The 14,938-nt window shown below is 36.9% G+C and overlaps 1 protein-coding gene across 2 annotated transcripts in view; it reads left to right on the top strand.

Moving 5' to 3' along the window:
• Positions 1–14,938, top strand: part of KCNQ5 (potassium voltage-gated channel subfamily Q member 5) — a 335,350-nt gene that overhangs the window by 278,951 nt on the left and 41,461 nt on the right. The window contains exons 7-9 of one of the 2 annotated variants that reach the window (XM_026665208.2): positions 4,836–4,931; positions 9,892–9,986; positions 12,702–12,728. In XM_026665208.2, coding sequence (XP_026520993.2) covers positions 4,836–4,931; positions 9,892–9,986; positions 12,702–12,728 — 218 coding nt within the window. The remainder of the gene's footprint in view (positions 1–4,835; positions 4,932–9,891; positions 9,987–12,701; positions 12,729–14,938) is intronic. The other variant, XM_026665209.2, reaches the window with a different exon arrangement.

The raw sequence follows: 14,938 nt of genomic DNA, 5'->3' as shown, positions 1-14,938 counted from the left end.
TTATTTGGTAACATTGCATCCAAAACAATGTTTACATGGAGCTAAGATGTGGTTAAATCCATCTCCACTATGCTTTATCCAAACATATCTTTCATAATGTTGTTAGAATCTCAGTAAGTATTAGTAATCAATATAATACGTCCATTATAGAGTTCTTTTAAATTGTAATTACATGTTAAAGTATTTTTACATATAAATTAAATGTTGGAGTATTTTCCACTTCTTATGCAAGATTTCTTGCTAAGAAATTTAATTATCCTTTAAAAAAAACCAGAAATCATTGTCAGAAATCATCTATAAGGAATGTTTATCAGCTAACAGGCTAAGGAACGTATTGGGAATTTTTGATCAGATTATGAGTATTTTTAATTTACTTCATTTGGGTTAGTAATGAGGAAGTGAAGAAACATTATTAAATATTAATAAGTCTTTATTGATTAGTCCTTGGGCCATATCAAAGTGCAAAGTTCCAGCAACAATTTGTTACTAAAATTTAATAAAAGCAATTCAAAATGAAATTTGATAAAATACTATTTAAAATGGAACTTGATAAAATACAATTTAAAATGGAATCTAGACAAAATGCGATTTAAGATGAAATAGTGATAAAATACAATCCAAAATAAAATTGTAATAACGTATAATAATTTAAGATATAGATAAAATATAATAACCTTATATTTCAGAGTTGCCTAAATATTAATTAGTAAAGCATTTCCTACCATGTTTCTCCAAAAAGAAGTCTGAGTCTTATTTCCTTTTGACCCCCGACAAAATGGCTAGGCCTTCTTTTTGGAGGGTTCTAATTATTGACTCACCTCATGGCGGTGGCACTGATAGCCCCACCCAGCAGGAGCCCACTGCTGGTCCACTTCTTCTGCAGCCGCTTGCCGCCACTTGCACACATCACCCCAGTCTCCTTTTCACCTTCAGATGCCTTCCGGAAAACCTTCTGCAGCCGATCATAGAGCTCTGGATTGATCCAGAGCTCTATGAACGGCTGCAGAAGGCTTTCCGGAAGGCATCTGAAGGTAAAACGGAGGCTGGGGCAGTGCATGCAAGTGGCGGCAAGCGGCCGCAGAAGAAGGCGAGGCAGGTGTCAGGGTGTGAGAGGCCTGGTAAGTAGGGCAGCTCCACACCCCATCCCCACCCTAGCTTATTTTTTACCTGTGTGCCTTGCCTCACCCCCTGCATCCTGGGGTGGGCAGGGTCTTAATTAGGGCTAATTTTGTGGGTGGGACTTAATTTGATCACATGCGCTCAAAAACTTCTTTTCAAGGTGGGTCGTCTTTTTGGAGAAACATGGTACTAGAAAATATAACACCAGACAAACAAACAAGCAGCCTAATCAAGGAACTGCAAGGACAAAATCACACCCACACCAGCAATGACAGAGCATGCTGCTATATATCAACGGGGAGAGGGGAGGGGCAAACTTCACTCCCTTCTAGCACTGAATATCTTACCTAGTCAGGTAACAAAACCTCTGCAAGCAAAAACTAAGCTCAGAGAAGGAGCTCCATTGAAACATTTGCCTCGGAGTAGATGTTGTTTTTGATCCTGCTGCTAACTGATGCTCTTCAAGAAAATTTATTGTTTGGCTGCTAAAATCCAGGGACTTTTCACAGTTAAAAGTTAAGCTTCCTCATAAACAGATATCGACACCTTCTTGAAAGTTTTAGCAATTTCAAACTGCACTAAATGGGAGTAAAATACGCTGTAAATGCAACCCAATACATATAGTCTAGAGCTCTCTAGTGATCTTGATTTGAAGAGCAAAATCTGATTCAAAGCACACACGGGTACACTTAAGATGCCAGAGGAGAATAAGACAAATGTGTATTTTTTTTCCAATGAAGGGCTGTGGTACATTGGTGCGGTGTTCTAATAGCAGCTTCATGCACATTCATGTGCAACTGAATTACAGTGAGTCCTTCAAATCGGGGTCTCTCCACAGCCAAGCATGTATCTTTAATATTTCCATTAATAATAATCTATTTCTAAACATGCAAATAATATTTCACAGTACACTAAACATTTTCCTTTTACTTGCATGTGGGATGCTGCACTTTTATTAGGTTGACATAAACATAACGAACATCCTGGTTCAAATACCAAATTAACCATAGTTTCATTTAAGGTTAATGAGGAATATACTAACATTTTTATTTAGTTGTAATATGAAATGATAAAACTACAGAACTGGTAGAATTAATAAAATAACTAAGAATGTAATTTATACATTGCAAAACAGATTCAAGCTTCTATTAAGCAGAATTTTGTTTTATTGAGGACTAGAAACCTATACCCTGTTGGGTCATCATTTCAGAAATATTTTCTTACCTAAACAGAATAACAGAATGACCACAGATGGGCATAAAAGCATTAGGAACAGGAGTGACTTCTAATTTCCTACCAGCTTTCCCACTGAGTTTCCTTATGGGAAGCTGGCAGGAAACATCAGAAACCCTTCCTTCCTTCCTTCCTTCCTTCCTTCCTTCCTTCCTTCGATGTGCAGCATTGATCAAGGATGTGTGGTGATCATGGGGCTATGGGAGAGGTGCAGCACAGCTCAAGGAGAATACATTGGGGGTGCAGGTAGGGAAGGGTGCCTCTGAGTGCTTGGGAGTATGTGAGAAATGCCATGCATAGAAATGCATAGGGTTGTACCAAAGGTACTGTGCAGTTCAGGGAAGGTGTGCAGGGAGAGGCAGCACCAATTGGATTATGCAGGAGGTGGTATTATTCAGGAAATGTATATTGTGGTTTCTTCTTCCCTATGCCTCCCTCTCGTCCCTCTTTCCATTCCTTTTTCTCTATCCTTCCTTCCTTTCACCCTCCCCTTCCCTTTCTAGCAGGCAGTTCATTGGCTAGTGCTGGGTGGGGGAGGGAGCAAGGGGATTGCAAGAACGGATGGGATACTATCATTGAACTATTAAAATGAATATCATGATTGCAGCAGCAACCAGTAGCATTGAAGCAGCCATAACTGGCTGCTTCATTTTTTCAGGACTCATGGGACTCCGATTTTACACACATTCTGAATTTTGAGATATCTAGTTCAAAAATTGTTGTCCTAAGATGCATTGTTTCACTCAATTAAAGGTCATGACAACAAGTTATTGTATACAAATAACTCAAGGTGGTGAACATACCCAACACCTTCCTCCTCTTATTTTCCCCACAACAATTACCTCTTGGGTGGGCTGGGCTGAGAGATGGACTGGACCAAGGTCACCCAGCCGGCTTTCATGGCTAAGGTGGGACTTGAACTCATGGTCTTTCCAGCCTGGTGCTTTAACCACTAGACCAAACTGACTCTCTCATGTTCTGTCATTCCCTTTACATTAGAAAAGTAGTTGCTGCAGTATTAAAACTTCAACTGACCATGTTCTATGTAGTTGCATACTTAAAGAAGATTCACTGGAAAAGTAGAGTATGATGGCCAATTGTTCTCTCAGAATCAAATTGTTGATAATAGCAATAACATTTAGACTTATATACCTCTTCACAGTGCTTTACAGCCCTCTCTAAGCATTTTACGGAACCTGCATAAGGTCCCCAAAAATCTGGGTCCCCATTTAACCAACCTTAGAAGGATGGCAGGCTGAGTCAACCTTGAGCCTGTCAGGGTTGAACTGCTGGAGCAGAATTAACCTGCAACACTGCATTCTAACCACTGCACCACTACAGTTCATGGTTTGGCTGATGCAACTGAAGGAAAGGCATGAAGAGAAGTGATTTAACATTCCTCCTAAACTATTTACAACATTTCCCCACTATTTTAGGGAAAGATTCGGGATCTTTCCAGGATGATGTGGAAAACAAGATAAGGGCAGTGAAATTCCCTAATCAACAAAGATTATATAAAAAGACTAAGTTTGCCTGTTAGTTCCCCCAATGCTGGTTTTCTCAACTCTTTCTTAATAATAAAGTAGCAGCATTGGAAATAAATTTACAGTAAGAGAAAATTGACTGGAAAAATGTGGTTACAGTAACAGTAATAACAGCAACAACAATAAGGCAGGGGTGGGATTCTACCAGTTCGCACCTATTCGCTAGAACTGGTTGTTAACATTCTAAGCAGTTCGGAGAACCGGTTGTTAGAATAAATTACTGATCTAATCCTGTAAAGAAGTCAGGAAGAAAACATTCTGGTGTTGCTTACAGAAACTGCCTCCCCGTTAACCCTTATTACATTCTTGGCAGGACTAGACTTCCTGTCTCAGGAACTTCTCTGGAGTTTTTTTCCCCTCCTTTGCTGGTACTTTGTTTGTGTGAAGTGACTGTTCAAAGTTACAATGGCACTGAAAAAAGTGACTTATGACCATTTTTCACACTTACGACTGTTGCAGCATCCCTACAGTCATGAGAGGCCAGGTGAGGAGATGCATGCCTCGATGTGAGTGATATTGAGTTGGCCACATCCAGCCAATAACATGACCACCAAGCCATATCCACCCAGCCACATGACCACTAAGCCATGCCCACCACCTAAGCCACGCCCACAGAACTGGTTGTTAAAAAAATTGAATCCCACCCCTGCAATAAGGGTAAGGGCAATTCAGAATTTTCCATGTTGCCAATTCTTACAGTTCTTTAAATTGTGCCTCTGTCCTGGTTTGTAGGAATTTGGCAGAATCCTGTCCCATATGATTATTAAATGCACCTGATGTTGTTCACATTGGTCCAATAATGTCATTTTAAATATTGCACCAAACTATGCTATGACATACAGGTCATTTGTATAATAGTTATTTTAGGTTTTTGAGATTATGTTTTTAATTGTTACCAGAGTTATTTTTCTGATTATGAACTTTTATATTGTATTTAAGGGCATTCTAGGGTCAGGATTTGCATTAAAAGTACAGGAACAGCATCGTCAGAAACATTTTGAGAAGAGAAGAAACCCTGCTGCCAGTTTAATTCAAGTAAGTAGCAAATTAAGCAGATTTTCAAAAATGAAGTTTGAATAAAGAATCCTTTGTCCAAAGAATTTATTGCATAGCTTGCATATGCATGTATATAATGCATTTTTGTCTAAGGTGTTGAACACATTATAGTAATATTGTCATGTAGAAGGAATCAAAATACATTTAAATGTATGAAGAGTTGATGTTTTAATTGTCCTATTAGTACAACAATTCTCTCTTTTTGTTTTGAATGAATTCCTTCACTTTCTTCATACCCACCATCCTATAATTTAAATGATTACACTCCTTTGAAGGGAGTTAGTTTATGTAATGTATGATATATAGAGGCACAGAATTATTCTCACATTCTTTGGTTCTTGTCATTTTTCTTCCTGTATGAGTAAGCCTCATTATCATTTGGAAGCTGAACCAAATCTCTTCTAAGGGATTTTGACTTCCAAATTATGCTGGATTATGGCTTTGAAACAGAAATGCCAAATGTCTCTGTGGATAGATGATTCAGTTTTTTTGCTGGACTGTTGTTTATGCTTCTCTTAGAGGTAATGGCTGTGCAGCCACTGTCTTCCTACTTGCAAACAGAATGCTACACAAACAGGATGCTATTGGAAAAAAAAATGCTTGCTAGAATTTTTATTATACTATGAATTAGGCCTAGGTGTACAGTTCTAGGATGTGCTGCATGCCTTACACTATAAAGACTATAAAGAATAACAGAATGGAAAAAATCAGGGATGGGATTCTACCAGTTTGGACTGGTTCTATAGAACTGGTTGTTATGATTCTGCACAGTTCGGAGAACCAGTAAATCATGCCCCTAGCTGGCCCTGCCCTTCTCCGCCCACCCCTTCCCACCCAGTCAGTCCTTATCACGCATGCGTGACATCGCATGCATGCCCAACATCGCTGACTGCATTCTCCCCCATCCAGTCACTCCTTAAGGTGTTTCTTTTTTCCCCCTCCTGACATCAGCTGTTCCAACTATCAGCTGTGCTGGGATCCCCTTCGCTGTCTTTCTGCTTTGGCCAGGAGGCTTCCCTGAGGCCCAGGAGGCAAAAAAGGGGCATGCGGGAGGTGGTGATATTGCAGTATCCCCCCAGCCCTCCATTTTTTGCCTTCCTGGACCTCAGGGAAGCTTCCTGGGAGCAAAAAAGCCCCCCAGGAGGCTTTCCTGAGGCCCAGGAGGACCAAAAACAGATTGTGGGCAGGGGTGCTCCAAAAAAGAAGCCACACCCACCTACTCACATGGCCACACCCACAGAACCGGTTGTTAAAAATTTTTGAATCCCACCCGTGGAAAAAATAGATAGATTTACCCAAGTGTTAGCGGTTATGTTAAAATATACTTTGATATTCCCAGATCTCTGTTCATATTGAAGGAGAAAAGAGGATATGGCCTCTCTGTCTATCTGTAACAGCTAGTAACTTATTGTATTTTTCACTCTATAAGACGCACTTTCACCCCCACAAAAGTGGGTGGGAATGTCTGTGCATCAGTGCCAGTCCTTTGGTGAATAGCCGCCGGGCGACGGCGGCAGGGTCCTTTTACAGTGCTGAACCCCGCCTCTTCTGTCTGTCATTGCATCTTCTGTCTCTTTTCCGCAGTGCAGGAGTCAATAGACAGAGCTGGCACACGAGAGGACACCTATCAGTGGTCCTCTCAGGCTCCACCTGATTTTTTTTCTAGTTTTCCTCCTCTAAACCTAAGTGCATCTTATGGTCAGGTGCATCTTATAGTGCAAAAAATACAGTATATAAAGTTGCTAGATGGCAGAGTAGTTTTAAAGTGGCTACTCTCAGCCTAGTGATTAAATATAACTTGATGGTATATATGGCTTGAATGTGAGAAGGCCAGACCAAGCAGCGGGTGAAAGCCCCTGATTCATTTGATCCAGGGCGAGCCTTGAGTATAAATACGTCTTAAGATTCATGCCAGATGAACTGAAAGAGGAGGTTGTGACACACATTCTCCCTTCTTTACAGCAGCCTTTCCTATCTTGGGTCCCTTGAGTTATTTGGATTAGAATTCCTTTCATTCTCAGCCAGCCTGGCAAATGGTAATAATAATCAGCAATGAAGAGAACTGAGTACAAACCATCTGCATGGATTCAAGTTTGGGAAGGTTGTTCAGCAAGGCTCTCTTTCCCAAAGCCCACTGTAAAAAAAAAAATCCACTTGCACGCGTCCACTCACACTGGTGTTCAAGGGGGGTTCAGTAGGATTTATTCCCAAATAAATGAACATAGGACTGTGGAATTGCTGACAGTACAGAAGAGTCATTCACAGAGAACAGACTATTGCTTGAGTCTTATTTTTCTCTTATAACCATGTTAGATGTCCACAAGGAAAGCAGTTTATATTTTTTGCATTTGATGTAAATAGCTTCTTTTATCATAAAACAGGAAGGATCTGAACAGCTGGGAATAATAACTTTTTATTTTAGAAGTATTAATGGGAAATGTATACTATTGGGTCATTTTGTGCACTTATATTCTAAGGATAGAGCATTGCATAATGGTTAAAAGCATTAACAGGCAAGTTGCTTGTGAAAATATATCCTGTCAGCCATAATTGTTAGGATAATGTATCTAAAACTATAATCCTTTTGTACTGTGATCATTCAAAATGATTTTTATGACCTTTCATTAATTATTTATACCGATCTGATCGATTGCAGCTGCCTTATTTTCAAACTCTCAATGGCCAGGTATTAACTTCTAACTTAGCCTAATGTTCTGTTATGAAGCAGGAACTATTCCATGCCCCATTTGCTGGTATTTGAAAAAGCTGTGAAGATAGGATAGGATAGGATGGGATAGGATGGGATGGGATGGGATGGAATGGAATGGAATGGAATAGAATAGAATAGAATAGAATAGAATAGAATAGAATAGAATAGAATAGAATAGATTTCTTTATTGGCCAAGAGTGGTTGGGCACACAAGGAATTTGTCTTGGTGTAAATGCTCTCAGTATACATAAAACAAAAGATACATTCATCAAGTCAAGAATCATAAGGTACAACATTTAATAATAGTCATAGGGTACAATAAGCAATCAAATCATACTAGGAAACCGTCAATATAGATCGTAAGGATACACATGACGAAGTTACAGCCATACAGTCACAAGTGGGAATGGATGGGTGATAAGGAGTGATGAGAAGGTTAATAGTAATAGTAGTGCAGACTTTGTAAATAATTGGACAGTGTTGAGGGAATTATTTGTTTTAGCAGAGTGATGGCGTTTGGGGAAAAAACTGTTCTTGTGTCTAGTTGTTCTGGTGTGCAGTGCTCTATAGCATCATTTTGAGGGAAGGAGTTAAAACGGTTTATGTCCGGGATGTCAGGGGTCTGTAAATATTTTCACAGACCTCTTTTTGACTCGTGCAGTATATAGGTCCTTGATGGAAGGCAGGTGGGTAGTAATTGTTTTTTTCTGCAGTCCTAATTATCCTCTGAAGTCTGTGTCTGTTCTGTTGGGTTGCAGAACCAAACCAGACAGTTATAGAGGTGCAGATGACGGAGTCAATAATTTCTTTGTAGAACTGTATTAGCAGCTCCTTGGGCATTTTGAGCTTTCTGAGTTGGCACAGAAAGAACATTCTTTGTTGTGTTTTTTTGATGATGTTTTTGATGTTAGGTGTCCATTTTAGGTCATGTGATATAATAGAACCTAGAAATTTGAAGGTCTCTACTGTTGATACTGTGTTATCTAGTATTGTAAGAGGTGGTAGTATGGGAGGGTTTCTTCTAAAGTCTACCACCATTTCTACAGTTTTAAGTGTGTTCAGTTCCAGATTGTTCTGGTTACATCACGAGGCAAGTTGTACAACTCCCTCCATTTTTAATTGGGTATTTGATGGATGGCATGATTTTTGTTGACTTATTATGGAAGGGTTACCATAGTACACTGAGTTTTGGCCTGAAGTGATTGATTTTTACATTTCTAATCTTGTCATTGCAAACTGCTTACAGTCCACATAAGCTATAGCTAAGCAATGTACTGTAAAATAAGTAACTAAGATGTCTGTGGAGATTCTCAGTCATCTAGGTCATAGTTATTTCAAAGATGTTTTTTTTCTTCAAAAGGCAACTGGACCATGTTTTTTTTCTTTTCCCTTGAAGAAGACGACATTTCACTTCTCATCCAAGAAGCTTTATCAGTACTAATGAAGCTTCTTAGTTGAGAAGCAAAACATCTTCTTCTTCCTTAAGAGAAAAGGGAAAAAAAACATAGTCCAGTTGCTTTTTGAAAAAGCATCTTTGAAACAAGTAACTATGACAGAAAATCAGCAACAAAATACCATGGGCATTTGACAAGTGGACGTAAAAGTACATCAAAACTTTTGAACATATCCCTTAAAAAGGAAACTGTGTGTGCTAATAATCTACCTAATTTATCATTGTTACTCATTTTATGCAGATGAGAATACAGCTTATTACTAGAATGTACTGTTGCCAATGTGAAGAATAGTAAAAAAACCGAAAAGTCCAATTACACTCATGAAAAAGATTTTCTTAAAGATTTTGCTGTGTAAGATTGCTAGCATATATAACTAAGACTTCCTTGTTTATTGTTTTCATCTATATTTAAATCTTTAATTTTCAAATCTTCATTACATTGTACAAGCACAGCCCTTCCAAATTAATTAAGCCAATTGTATCCAGTTTGAACAAAATCCAAATTTTCCATCCTATTATTAGTGCTTCATTTCATATATTGTCAGATCTGTTGTACTTTCTATTGTTTCCTCAAATCAGGCTACTTGGCGGTTTTATTCTACTGATTCAAGACGAACAAACCTGACAGCTACTTGGCGATATTATGAATATAGTCTTCCATCCCTCAGGCATGTATCAGTACTATGAATGCTACAAAAAACAATACTTGTATTGGTTTACTAATATGCTTCTCCATTTTTGTTTGCCTTTTTCTTTTATCATATATCTGCACATAGTGTGTATGGCGTAGTTATGCAGCTGATGAGAAATCGGTTTCCATTGCTACCTGGAAGCCTCATTTGAAGGCCTTACATACCTGCAGCCCTACAAAGTAGGTAAAAATATGGCAGCTGGTGTTGTACTTGATATCTGGTTTTGAGATTATACAAATCAGTCTGTGGTTTTTGTCTTGTCTTTCTACTTTCCCTTTTCCCCACTCATTTCCTTTTATTTTCTTTCACTGAGGAACTCAGGTAGCAAACTGGGACACATACACATCTTCCAAATAAGATCAATCTAATTTCTATTTTATTTTGCTTCTTAACAAATTTTATAATTAAACAATAGATAATTTTGCAGTCTTCAAATCCTAACCTTTAAACACCATCTAGGCAGGTATTGGGTTCAGTTAATTCATCTCACTTCACATAGTTAGGGATATATATGCATTTTTGGATGTACACTATTTATACTGACTTCCATTGCTTGCTCATACTAATTCTGCTTATAAATGAAAGAGGAAACAGGGTGTTTTTTTCACACTTTGCATCTTGAATTTTTCACTGTGCAAATCAATGTTCCTCAATTAAGGTCAAAGTATCATATTAATCTACACTAACACAACCTTTGGTTTGTAGCATTTAGACAAAAAAAAGTTTAGATATACAAGCAGTTGATTACTTCAAAACTCTACTGCTACTCCCACCGCAATACAATATGTTTTTTTTAAAGAAGCTTAAATATCATCTTACTATCTGTATTGTCCTTTAGAGTCACATATTTCCTCTTTCTATGAGAAACATGTAGGAGGGTGCTAGTGATGAAACTCATAATGAGTGTTTACCAATTTCAGTCATAGTTAATCATATGATTCTTGGGAAACAATCATTTTCAGTAAAAGAGAAATGTGTGATTTTGCATTGCCATGATGAATTGGAGCACAGAGAGATGTTTACTATTTCTTCAAATACTGTTCTTAGCTAGGTAACAAGTCAAGGTGATCTTCTCATTGCACCTTGTGATAGAGTGTGATCAACAAATACACATTAGTTTCCTTTTTTCAAAAATTTTGCTTCCTAAAAAACTTTTGTCTATAATAGAGTCCCTCAAACTGAACGCAAATATAATTTCAGAATGACTGTATCATGTAGCAATCCCGAGATATGAAATTAACTTTTAATTACTGTAATGTATTTAATCTCATAATGTTTCCAACATGCTGCAAGAATTCAGCAGATTTTTAAGAAAGAAGTCCAAGTGTGAATGCAAAAAATTAATCTTCAGTGACATGTTGCACTTCATGGTCTTGTATGCTGTACGAAATTTGTCAACCAACTGAATGAATGCCAAGAAAATTCTCAGTGACATCCTTGAAAGTTTTCCAGGCAATTTCTCTGGCCCCACTAGATCTTCACAGCACTTGTCATTGATATTGTATTTGATCTGGGGACCAACAAAACTGCCTTCCCTGTTCTTACCATTAATTATTGTTGCAAACATCTATCTCAAATAACGAAAACCTTCACCTTCCTTGTTCATCGATTTCATAAATTTTTTCATCAGTCCATATTTTGTGTAGAGTAGAGGAAAAATATTTTTGTCAGGTTAACAAGTGGTTCATGTGTCACATTCTTCTGTCCTGGAACAAAACTCTTTCGGAGTGGCCATTTCTTTTTAATGTAATGCAACTCTCTTGCATGGCTATTCCATTCCCAACAGTACTTGGTATATCTGAACCACATTCTAAAGCAACAGAGCCACTATCTTAGATTCCCACAAGATATACCAGTACTACTTGTTGTTATACTGGATGTGCTTCAACACTGTCCCATGTTTTTGTATGTTTCTTTCATGTGTGCAGCATGGCCATTGTATAAAAACAGAAGATGTTTTTATAAAATTGTACATGAAAAGTTAAATTACAGCTTATTTCTGTGATTAGTAGATTTATAAGATCACACCCAAAAGTGTTCAGGAAGCAAAATCTTTATTGTCCAGTCTATTGTTCTTAGCTAGGCAACAAGTTATTGTGATCTTCCCACTACGTCTTGTGGTAGAATGTAACCAACGAATATGTATTAATTTCCTACTTTTGCAAAAATGTTACTTTAAATATAATAGTAATGATGCATGTTTCTCGCAATTATGGTAACAAAACTGTTTGAAAGAGATACATATACAGCTTTAACAATAATAGAGGTCTCTTATCCTTAAAACTTAGCCCAGTATTTTGCATGTTTAGTACTTTCTGTAGCAGAAAGAGCAGTTGGGTTAATTTTTGGAATAAATTTGTATAGCATAGCAATTGTATTAGGCATCAACTACCCATACTAAGTGGTAAGGGTGTAATTTTGGCCATATCAGTTTTCAGTTCTTATAAATAATTAAGCCATAGATCTACATATTACAAGATAGTTATGGCCAAAAAGAAATGCAATTGGTCCTTTTGTAAGACATCCCCAGTCTCAGTAATTAAATTAATTCTATTTCATTACTGCAGATAGCTAACAGTTCTCTGTTATTTGTATATGACCCTTATAAATGCTTTGTCAACTCTCTCTCTAAACATGTATAATAAGCATGTTGAGCATGCATTAACAGCATTTTATTTTTTTTAATGTCACTATAAATCCATGCTTGGATGTTTGTGCTTGCCTTTTTCAAAATATTTGCTTATAATTTTTAAACATTTATTTAATTAACAAATCCAATTGCAACTTAATAATTATTTAATAATATTTGTAACCACATCATGATGGGTACTGCCAGCATAACAAATTTTTTTCCTCCCCAAAACCCTCTCTCTTCTGTTATCTGACTCATGAAGGAAAGAACAAGGGGAAGCATCAAGCAGGTTTGTAGTGTTTTTATGCATATAGTCTAAAAACTTAAATGTTATTTTGGAAATTTTTATACTACTTTGGGAATGAAAATATATTATTATACTGCAAAATAATTAAAGGCTGTGCTTAAATCCAATTAGAAGAAAGGGGGAAAAGTTTTCCTGGATAGATCATTATTCTGAAGCAGACAAAATGGCACTCAAAATAAAAGCCAGAAAGTTTTTCTGTTAAGAAGCAAGAAAATGACAGAAGGTAGCCATAGATTGTTAGATAATTAAGGATTAAGTAGCTTTCCATATCTGTTGAGATAGAGAGGATTTTAAATTAATCAGAATATTTTGACTGAATTGAACAAATATTTCTGCTCTACTTTTGTAAAGAACTTTGAAAATAAAATCAATGTAGGATATGCTTAAGCAATAGTTTTGATTCATTAAAAATACTATGGGCTACATTCAGTGAAAGGACCTGCCCATAGTAATCTGCCTTTGCAAACAGTAGGTTTAAGGTTAGACATTTCTATCATATATTCTACTGGTGTAGTTGATCTGTTGGAAGAATGACTAAAAACCAATATACTACAGAGATTATAAAATTGAGCCAGGATGAGGATACCCACATTTAAATCCCAGTTCATCTAGAAAGCAAGCAGGATTATTTTGAAAAAGTCACTATCTCTTAGTTTAATTAACCAGATAAACTGTGGTGGGGATAAAAATTTGAGAGTAATATACATACCTCCTTAAGTTCCTAGAATGAAAATTTAAAGTAAATAAATTCTACCTCTGAATTAAACCATCTAAAGCTGAAAAGATGAACATATATATACATGGAGGTGGGGGGCAAGATACATATGGTAGTTACATACCGGTAGCTTTTTATCCTTATTTTGATGTACCTTTGAATCATTTACCAGGTCTTCTACATATACATTTGTCATTATTTAAAGAAATAGAATATTTTGCCTACAGAAACTAGTTACCTGGCAGTCAAGCAGGAAAGGCTGCTATCAGCAGATGAAAATCCTGCTGTTGTCCTCAGCTGCTCAAGTTCAATCAAATAATCAGGATCTGGCAGATCCATTTATTATACAGCAGCTAAACTATAGGAAGAATTTTGATTTGATTCAGTCTTTGTATATAACTGACTACATGAGGTTTGAGCAATCCAATGCCCTCCAAATGATTAGTTATACTTTCCATCGTACCATGTCATTAATCATGCTGGCTGGAACAAATGAGACTTGCAAAATATTTAGAGGGTACGTAGTTGTATCCACTTCCATTTAGTCCATCTTTCTCCAACCAAGTATCTCTCAAGCTTTGATCTGCTGCTGATGAACTACGTGAATTGTAAGTCAAAATATCTTGGGGGTTTGGTGGCAGCAGCAACAGATCATAAAAATCTCATTTAGATCATCATATTATTTCCAGCATGATTGGACAAGTATCCCTGGAAGATTACTACATAAGCAGACTATAAATTTGATAACCATCTTTGTTATGTTGCCTTCTGATAAATACATTCTTTTTAAATGTAATTAATGGCCAGAAATAAAAGTTATTTCTATGAATTGGCCTTGTTCTTTTAAAAGTATGTGTGAAACTTAAGTCACTGTCTCATTTGACTTCGAACATGTATGTAGGGTGATAGAAGTACTTCGCTAGATTGATTGACCATTCCTACACAGTACTCATCCTTCTTGGCCTGAGATTTCTCTCCTAAAATCTATAGTTAAATAGGCATTTTAGGTATTTGTTAATCTTTTTCTCTTTTCCTCACATCAATTATTCTTTTTCTCCTAAAATACAAATATAGAGAGTCCTTGACCTTCAGCAACTGTCTGAGGTTATTTCAGCGCTGAACATTCGAATGGTTGTTACAACCAATCCTTATAATTCCAGCCATTTGAGCACCCCTACAGTCACATGATCATGATCTAGGTGTTTGGCAACCTATTCGCATTAATTGTTCATATTAGTATTTATAATACTGGTATTTCAAATATTTAAACTTTTTCTTTCCTTTTTTTCCAATTGGCATTCCATCTCAGGGCAGTGACTTTATCAACAGAATTTTCTTCAAATCTTTATCATACAAACATACCTATATATTCATTAAATAAACCACTTTCAATAAAACAAATTGCCTTTTTTATTTTAGGTGTAGGTCAACATGATCACAATTCAGGTATAGCACTCTGTTTAGTGGGTATTCCCTC

Source organism: Notechis scutatus, chromosome 1, assembly GCF_049901735.1.
Source record: "Notechis scutatus isolate UNSWTSFEM ecotype Mainland chromosome 1, rNotScu1.2, whole genome shotgun sequence".
NCBI lineage: Eukaryota > Metazoa > Chordata > Lepidosauria > Squamata > Elapidae > Notechis > Notechis scutatus.
The sequence above is the reverse complement of the archived record's forward strand: the minus strand, read 5'-3'. Positions and strand labels throughout refer to the sequence as shown.